Source organism: Sander vitreus, chromosome 9 (genome assembly GCF_031162955.1).
Source record: "Sander vitreus isolate 19-12246 chromosome 9, sanVit1, whole genome shotgun sequence".
NCBI classification, from domain to species: Eukaryota; Metazoa; Chordata; class Actinopteri; order Perciformes; family Percidae; genus Sander; species Sander vitreus.
In genome coordinates this window covers 6,522,704-6,532,658 of record NC_135863.1, presented here as the reverse complement: position 1 = coordinate 6,532,658, position 9,955 = coordinate 6,522,704, and the positions used below count along the sequence as shown (strand labels likewise).

At 39.6% G+C, this 9,955-nt stretch overlaps 1 protein-coding gene across 1 annotated transcript; it reads right to left on the bottom strand.

Annotated features, from left to right (window-relative positions):
* Positions 1–2,260: 2,260 nt before the first annotated feature.
* On the bottom strand, positions 2,261–9,526 carry LOC144522924 (alpha-2-HS-glycoprotein). The gene is made up of 7 exons (XM_078258171.1): positions 9,293–9,526; positions 8,086–8,196; positions 7,039–7,126; positions 5,189–5,355; positions 4,588–4,695; positions 4,011–4,097; positions 2,261–2,758 (listed from the first exon to the last, which is right to left on the bottom strand). The coding sequence occupies exons 1-7, from the start codon at positions 9,524–9,526 to the stop codon at positions 2,261–2,263; spliced, it is 1,293 nt and encodes a 430-aa protein (XP_078114297.1).
* Positions 9,527–9,955: the final 429 nt, after the last annotated feature.

Sequence of the window (9,955 nt, the reverse complement as noted above, 5' to 3'; positions counted from 1 at the left end):
GCAAACGATCCACCAATCAGATCTGTAAAAAAAAAAAAAGTATTTAAATGTGACGTTTAGAGGGCGGGGCAATGTAAAGGTCCTCACTGATGGATTAAAGTCATTTTTATACTGCAAAATGCGGCCACAGATTAAATTAATTCAGCAGCAGTTACACTCGATAGATAGATTTGAAGGTCTCTCCCGCCCCCTGTCGGACAAAGTGGCTCTGTGCTACTCAGTTAGCTAAACTAAAATATAACAATAGCTCCTAATTAAATAATTAAATAAATATAGGCTTTTTACAAAGGAGTTTGTAAATTCTGAAGTTGGAGTTGGATAATTCCGAGAAACGTATGAAAGCAGCCTGAGGTTAAACAAATAATCTAACATGTCAAAATAAAAGTACTGTATGTCCAATGTAAATTGTACCTTTCGGCTTAATGTCTAATCTCCACAAGCACCAAACAGAGTGAAGTTCTAAATACATTTTATGATGGATCTGTTATAGCCTGGGCTATGTCAAACTACACATCTGTTGAAGAAGATATAATGATACAATCAAAAGCTCAATAACAGCTAGTGGACCATGTGGTAGTATTGTTTTTGTCAACTGATGTTTCGAAGTTCAAGATTCTCGTTGTGTATTAAATGCCTTTTACACCGCTCAATTCACCCCGGTGTAGCACATTTCAAGATGCCTCACCTCACATTGACCAGCCACATATGCTCCCTTAACTTTACCAAAAATCATTATGTTCCAAATAAATAAAAAAATGAATCTCATGATGGGTCTGCTTTGTCTGTCAGAGAGTAAAAACAACAACAAGCATATGCAAATAAATGTAGTGACCAGTTGAAATTCTACAATAAGTTGTACAAAAAAGGATTTCTTCAATTCAACAGTCACTTTGAATGAATGCATACACAAGTTAACCCTCAATGTAATTTGTCAGTCTGAGGGGAGCATGGTCCCACCAGGGCAGGGTGGTATGTGGTATGTGAATGGATGTCAGGGCAGCAGAACAGCAGTGTCACAGCCTCTCACTTTGTTTCAGGATGGTTATTAAGGACTTTTTTTCAGTCATCTTTCAAACCACCTGTCAATAACTTTGTACTCTGCTTTCCCCAAGGGAGTTTCCACTGTCCTTTAAATGAAGACAGACTGCTGCTTCTTGACTTGTGGGCTTTGCTCTATCTTGGCAATGTTTCATCTCATGGTGTATTATAGGTATGTGCATTTGTCATTGCTGTTGACTGCACATTGCTTGAATTATGGTTGGTGACTGGTTATATGGAGGGCAAGTTTCTGAAAAAAAGGAGGGATGCATTGTTTATTGAAGATCAGACTAAGTGACACTCTCCACTGCTTCTTTCGTCTATGTCGCTCTGCTCTTTCTAAAAGCTCGAGTTTCTGTGTCGACATAGGCCCCCTTTGGGTTTTTCTCACTGAATGTATTTTTGGTATTTTTTTTTGTCTAGTATGTTTGTGCTTCCTCACAGAACTTTGTACTTTTCTTTAAATGTTTTCTTAAAACATGTTAGTTCAAGTTCAAAGAAAAAGAAAAATCATTTCATCCATTATCAGGGCATGGTAGTGCAATGTGTTACAAGGGAATTCAGTACACTGGTTGTGAGAAATCACTGCTGCTGAATATTTTAGTGGTGCAACTAATGTAAATTAATGAATTAATTGTTTAGACTACAAAACATCCAAACAATGCCCATCACAATTTCCAAGAACCTAAAGCAATGTGTTCAAATGTCCTGTTTTGAAAAGCCCAAATCCAAATATATGTTTAATTTAGAAAGCTATAAAACACATGGAAAGCAAAAAACTCACTCATCCGTAAACCCAATTAGCAGATGTTTTTTTTTCTTTCCAAAATTCTTTCAGATTAATTATCTTTCAATCAACGAATCAATAAACCGACTAATCTTTTTTTGCTCTTAGATTCAGCTCTAAAATCTAAATTCCTTTGCTTTATACCACCAAAATAGATACTGTAAGTATTAGACTGTTAGTAAGTGAAGTATATAAATTCATCAAGCAGTTGACAGGGGATTCAAGATTTATTTAAAATAGTTAAAATATTTGAAGCCATTTTCAAATACATGTATGGTTTTAGCTTTGGCTGCTTTGGGAGCAGTATTAGCAGCAGAGAGGTAATTTCAGGGCCAATGAGAAGAGATAGCATTCCTATCATTATCATAAAAAAAGGCTATTACTGCCTCCAGTGACAGGGAGCGGAGCAGTTTATCGGTCCACCCCTCACGTTAGTTAAACTGTGGTGTAGCGAGCAGGACCAGGACAGGAGCGGAAAGGAGAAGTCCCACTGGGGAAATCAGACAGGAAGGTTGGGTTGTGAGAGGGTGAGGTCTCCACCAGGGCCTGCCGTCTCTTGCGGTCACGCCTCTTGTAATGGAAGTCATTGGGTGGTCGGAGTGCCACGGGGCCTCCTATCTCTTCAGAGGATGAAGCAGAAGGACCAGCACCTGGGGGTCGCTGTTGCTGGTTTACTAGATCTTCAGCAGACTCACTGGAAGATGAGCTGAGGGGAATAAAGGGGTTAACCACAACAGGGGGGTCAAAGGGCAGAGGGAGAATGGGTGTGGGGTCAAACGGTGGTGGCTGAACAGCAGGGGGCAGTGTGGTGTAAGAGGGAACAGGCAGCAAATCATTTCCTGGGTCATCGAACAGAGTGGGGAAGGTTGGGATCTCATGGTCTTGGGGGAGTTCGTGACCCTGAGGCTGCACGGGTCTGAAGATGTCCACATCCTGCAGCCGAAGAGACACAATAACACAAAACTGTTATTTAACTAACTCACTCTCGCTGGCTGCTAAAAGAGTCTCAGTCATGCAATATAACATTACACACCACAGCCCTGAAAAGGAGTTCGAAGACGCCATAATTATAGCAGAGAACCATGCAATTTGACATATCACACATGGGTTTAAACACATTCGAGCACAACATACATTTGAAGACACAACACACAAGATATGACCTAATAATGATATGGCCAGTGGCATTCATTCAGAAAGTTGAGTTATCATTTTGAAGGTTGCTTTAGTAAAATCAGAAAAAGAACACAGCATAAAGCATTCATTAAATCTTGGCCAGTCAGTGGGTTATTACATTCCCAAATGCATTTCCACATTGTGATGTGACTGGCAGTTCATTTTACATGTTTTTGCATTTTACATCTTTTAATACACTAGGATGTTCTGTTATTTTTTGAGGGGTATATGCTTTTTTCTGATATTAGTATTAAACCTTTCTGCTGCTTTTTTTCTGTATTTACTGTACTGTCATGATAGATAATCAAAATGAGTCAGATTTGACATGTAGGTGAAAGTATTCCCATAAATCGAATGAGTTTGTCAAGAAAGAACAGGAAAGCTCTGAAAAATGTAGCAATATGTTAGCAACAAGTAGATAGAGGATGGACTTTTTACGTTCTTTTCCTTTCATTTTAATTTTGGACATATTGATTATGGCTATTTGTTGTAACTTTATCTTGGTCTCACTTAAAGCTATAGTGCGTAGTTTCTGTCTCCCCCATGAGGAATTCTAAGTAATGACAACAAAATTGTCAGCACATCCGCATGACCACCCCCACCCACTCATTTGCTTGTAACCAAGGAGAACACGGAGGATTAAAAAAACATGATGGACTTTTCAGAAGAGGTCTTCTTCACTTGATCTGTGCACGAAAGTCGCTGGTCGACACCATTTTTTGAACATAGCCATAGTGAGAAATACAGAGAGAGTTGTGTGGAGCTGATAGTCTTAATTAGCTTTGTATCAACTCATTCGACGTTGATTAATATAAAAAAGTTATGCACTAAAGCTTTACGAAATAACCGTTTCCACTTTTAATTAATTCACTTAGGGATAAGATGTATAACATATTATTGACTGATATTCAACACAACACCAAGGCAAATTCCTTGTATGTGAAAACCTACTTGGCAATACACCTGATTTGGATTCTTATGGTGACTATTTTTTAAAAGCTCCCTGTACCTGTGCTTTGAACATCTCACAGGACACCCGGACATCAGGATGGACGCTTAAGTCTCCGTGCACAGATCCTGCACAGAAACCTGCAGTCTGAGAGGAGAAGATGAGAAGTTTTATTAATTTTTTATCAGACACTGGGTCACAGCTAGAAAAAAATGAAAAAAAGGAGGAGAGGACCTGTCAGGCTTCTTCAATAAAATAAGCAATCACTGCAGCCATTTAGTGGTGTCGGTTTTAAAACAAAAAAATGAATCTGTCATGTCATCAAGTAACAGTACTTCCAGAAGCTTCTTCATTGATAGTAAACAGTATGCTGCCTGGCTGATTGATGTTTATTTTAGTTTTCTGAACAACATTAATTAGCGCCATAAGAGTGTCAGACTGTCAGCAGAAATTAATGAAGTACCTTCATTCAATCCAAATCAAGATTGGAATGATATGCTCCAGTTCTTGTGTAAAATGTCTAGTATCATAGTGTTACACTAATTTAGCATGTTACTTGTCTAATTTGGTATGTTTATTGTGTCGAGATAATGTCTTGTTTTGAATCTGTTGACTCTGGACTCTCCTTGTTGAGCACCTCTGTGTCAGACTTGATTGTCAGTCGCCGGCAGGTGCCTCTTTCTGTCACTCCCTCTTGACACTGTTGGACTGTGTACTCCACAAAGCTAGCTTTCACTGGCACAACCTGAAATAGTAAAAATAAAATAGTAAGAAAGGGGCAAATAGAACAAATAAACACACAAACACACAGGCAGATACAGAGAGGCGGCATGGTAGCTGTAGTGTAATAGCTATCATCTTGGTTTTAGAGCACAAAAACATGTTAGCTAAGGTGAATTAATTAGTCTGAGCTTTTGTCCCCAAGCAAACTATTCAATTTCTCATTTTCTCCCCAAACAAAAGCCTGGCGAGACAGTATGGTCTACAGTGCCTTCAGTAATTCTTTGCAACCTTGCCAGAGCTTGTGCATCATTATGGTATTTGTGGAGCAGTAAAGGTACTCATCTGGCACACATGAGCTCATATGTGCACTGTGCCATCTGCTCACGTACACCCAGAGTCTTTTCTTGAGTGTCATTTCCCAATAAACGTAACATTCAACACATTGTTGTGCAATGACATGAACCCCTGAGCTTTGTTTGTCCAATCAGAGTTAATAACTGTATATCCAGTTGTACCTGCGCTGCAGCTCTGGCGATATTCTTTACTCCGAGCTCTGCACCCAGTGTGGACTGTCTCTTATAGGATGCCAAAGTGGCCTGAGCAGCGTTCACAGCCTGTGGACTATCTACAGGGAGCAGGAGGGGGCAGGTTGGACAGGTCTGCTGGAGCTTCTCTGGGGGATCTTTACAGGAACCAGACAGAGATAGTATAGATGAAAGGTTACATTTGCACTGAAATTAAAACTATAACAATGAATCAGTGACTTCTTTTAAATCACTTCTTAAAACACATTTTATAGTCTTGCTTTGATGTGATGCTGTCTTTTTATCTTTTTATCCTTTTTATCCTTTTGCCTTTTCTCTGTTCATCGCCACTTACTGACTGTCCTCCTATAACATGCTATTTCCACTTATCTTCGATCTACTTGTGAATTTTCTTTTTTTCTGTCCTTTAGAGCTGTCCCATCTGTTGTTGTGTATGTGTACTGACGTGCTGTGTATATTCATATTTTGTTATGCTTTTGTTTCTTCTGTTAACACACTTTGTAAGCTGTTATTTTTAAAGGTGCTATACAAAAAATAAAAATAAAAAAAACAAGTTATTGCATGCAGTATATGTTGGGCAGAAATGCATGGGCATGTAATAAAAGCAATAATTAGTTTTGTATTAAGTATTAAGTATTAAGTAAAAGCTTAGAGAAGAAGCAACAAAACATGTTTTGGAACATCTCTTGTTAATGATGTAATAAAGCCCCCATGTACCAATAGTACACTCACACAGGCATTACGTCATTGGTTGTAAGGGAAGAACATCTTACAGCTTTAAGATTCCTTAAATATATATACAATATTTGCAGTTTGAGCAGAGGTCTAAACAGGCAAAATAACTTAAACAACTGTGTCCAGGGCTTTTAAGTGATCTAAAAAATAAACATTGAATTTCAGTTTGAGAGTAGGGTGAAACTAATAGACATTTGTCATGGCCAACATTTTAATTTGTCATATGGGGAAATGCACAGGTGTAACTAATGATATTAATTACGGCTCAGTTCCATTTCGGTGTGCCAGAAAGCCATTATTAATGTTATGGTTTTGGTGTTTTGTCCTGTCATATTTTGGTAGCCTGTTTTCTGTCTTGTCTCCTTGTGATTGTGTGATTTTCGGTCGTCTTGTTTTATGTTCTGTTTCCTGTTTTATTTTGATAGTCTGGTTTTCTGTCTTGTCTTGTCTGGTTTTACTTCATGTCTTGTGTTTTCCCGCTCTTGTGATTGCCTGATGTTTTCCATCTGTTTCCCAGCCCTTGTGTCACCTGCTTCTTGTTTCCTCGTTACCCCTCTGTATTTAGTCTTTGTGTTCCCCTTGTCCTGTGTCAGATCATTGTGTGTTTTTGTGTTTGCTCGTTCCTGTCGTATCTCCCAGTGTCAGCTCCCGTCAGTTTCTGTGCTTGTTATTTATTCCAGTTTTTTGCACTCCCTTGGTTTTTTGGATTCTCTTTGTCTTCATTTTTGGTATTGGTTTTTGCCTGCTGCTGCGCTCAGGACTTCCTTGGCTTATTTTTGTGTTTTATCAATAAATCCTCGTCTTCAACTTTCTCCTGCCTGCCTGCCTGCTCTCTCTGCCTTTGGGTCCTCAACTTCCCGGAACCTAACACCTTGTATACTGAGCTGATATTGCTACATTTTACTTGCTGAGAAATTCTAACCAGCACCCGTGGTTGCATGATCTACTGATGCAGTTGAGAATTCTTTAAGATATAAAACCATCAAATTTTTTTGGTATCAAATCTCCCTATGATATTGTATTGTAGCATTGTCCTTGATATGTTAAAGCACCTTGTATTCAATCTAATGACAGGTTAACGTTACCTGGGACAAGAGTGCAGTCGTAGCTGTACAGGTAGGAGTATCCCTGTGGTGTGTGGAGAATGGTGGTGTTACAGTTGCCAGAGATTTGCTGAAAGGAACAAATACAAAGGAACTCCAGTTACAACAATCAAAGCCACTTTAGTGCAAATATTTGGCAACATATGACATAACTAACAAACTGACTTTAAATGTGTGTGTGGTCTTGTACTTCTATCTCTGCGAGGACCAAAGTTTTAGCATTTTTGGGAAGTGAGGACATTTTGGCCGTTCTTCCCTAGAATAAGGTTGAAGGATTTACATGTAAAATCAGAATAAGGTTTAGGCCAGCGTGAGAGCAAAACTGGCCTAAGCTGTTCACCAACTAAGAACGGCCATGCACTCTGGGCCACAGCAAAAGTAGGGGAGCCAAATATGTTGTTTTGAGTACATGAGTGTACATTGGGTGTCGCTCTGCTATTACCTGGGGCAAGGCTATAACGGTAGGATCCAAACTGTTGTCGGCAGGTGTTTGGCCCGGAAGGGCAAAGAGTTTTTGACTGCTGTGGCACATTGCCACTAAACCTTTGTTTGAAATGCTGTCTTACAGTTACACGTGGATTTGTACACGGATGGTACATGGATTTAAAAAACTAAAATGTATTGTTATTCTGCAACACAACAAAAGCCTGCAGATTCTTAAACGCTACACAACAAGGTAACATCAGGGTAGCGCATCAGCCAGGTCCCTCCTGGGTTAAACCACATCCGTAGCTAACAGTGTTAGACTGAGCTCCTTAAATAAAAACATTATGGAGAATATAGAAATTAGCTGGTATCAAACAAAAACATCGGCCAATGGGATAGGCTAAAATGACTTCATAGGATTTCTTAAAGTAGCCATGACACTTCAGAAATTCAAGTTAAGGTGATAGTGTTAGATATTGTGACTCTTAAAACCTTTAAAGACCTTTTTGCCAGCGAAAGTCCTCACAAGTATAGTACAAACGTAAAGTACAAATGTGTGTGTGTGTGTGTGTGTGTGTGTGTCTGTCTGTCTGTGTGTCCTACTGTTTCCATGAATGGTCTGACGTCACATCGTTTCCATGGTTTTGGGCTGCTTATGTGACACTTGGTCTCCAGGACATCCAGGTCCAGGTAATACACGTTGCCTGCTGGGCCCTGACATGCACAATGCATACACAAGTAATAAGAGAGAGGATATACAAATAATGCTGTGTGCTCAGATTTTCCAACAGTACTGTTGTATGCAGCAGTATTTTTGTTTATGTAATAAATAGAAGCATTACACACATTTGAGGCTGAGATTTCTGAGAGGTATTCGGTCAGGTACCTTCATGTATTCAGTAACATCTTGAGGAACCCTTTAGGAGGTGCTTTATGTAATACCCTATAACACTTTGGGCAATATAAATGTTAGAGGTAGCACTGAAAACAAATCTCAACAATTTGACCAGGCATAATGGAAGCCTTTTCAGGTCGTGAAGTTGAACTGAGCCTCTTAAAACCTCATACTTTCCACAGCCAGGCTACAAAAGCCTTCAGCAGATGACAGCATGAAGTTCATAAAGCCTGTAGTGTAAGATATGTCCCAGCGGTCCTGGACTCAAATGACCTGGACTTTTATTAACAGTCATTTCGGTCATTTTTTCATGAGTCGTGAAGGGGGAGGTAACTTGACTTGAAATTCTGTATGCCAATTTGACTGTTACGTTTATTATAACCGACACGGACTGATGACAGTCATTCACAACAAAGTGCAAACAACAAATCTTTATTGCTGTTTTCATTCTTTAGTGGTTGCACACTAATGTAATTGCTGCTGTTTCTCTCGTCTTTAGTAATGTAGTTCAGTGGTTTCCAACCTAGGGTCTTGGGACCACAGTAAGTCCTCAAGAGGCAAAGTTTAATTTCATTATCAGTTCTCCAGAGTGAGAGTCGGCACATTGTGACAATGTATAAGGGGTGCTTTCTGATTAGAAGTTTGACTGTGCACACTGTTTGTCATTTGTCACAACAAAACACAAATCTGCTCAAATGGAATCCCACTGACATGAAGATTGGCCACGGCTGGTTAAATCTATCAGCGTGTGACTTCCTTTTTTCACATGGATGTTTTGATATTGCAGCAACAACAGAAGGCAAACTAACCTGTCCTCCCCACTCCCTTTGTTAAACATGAACAAATCACCCACTGACAGAATATTACAACAACCCCAGGCAGCTTTTCCCACTGGGCATTTGTCTCTGTACTGACCTGAGCGTGCAGGTGGACATTTGCAATGCGGTTGAGGGCAAACTTGTAGCCATCGGAGCGATCCTCATTGATGTAAGTTACAGCCAGACGAGATAGCTTCTCCACTGCTTTGTCATTACAGGGGATCGGAGCAAGTTCAATAGGCGACAATGCAAAACCCTCGGCGTACACACACAGAGTGTAAACGGACAGCAGGGATAATAGCCGTAATAATGTGCATATGGATTCAGCCATGGTGGCAGAGATTCCAGCAGCTAAAAGACAGAGCTGGTTTAACGTTTGTTCTCTTGTGTTTGCGTTCAGCCTCTGCAGTGACTTTTGGAATCAAAACAGCACAGCGATGTTGAAATGATGCCAAGGACAAAGTTTATTTGATGTCAATAATAATACTCATGAATGAGTGTCCCAGTGTTTCATTTAACTTGAGGTTCTTTCTTTCCTGTAGGACAAATAGAGTGGATGACACAAGTTTCATTCATAATATAGGCCTACATAAGTTTATGTGCAGGCACTATTCTCAGTGCAGGGGGATGTTCTGTTTGAGCCTGATCAAAAGATGCATGTAGTGTATTTAAAAGGAGCAAATTTAATGCAATAGTCCCCATTTACATTATAATTTGTACAGTACATTGAGTCACAGTTTGTGGCTGCCATATGAGCATC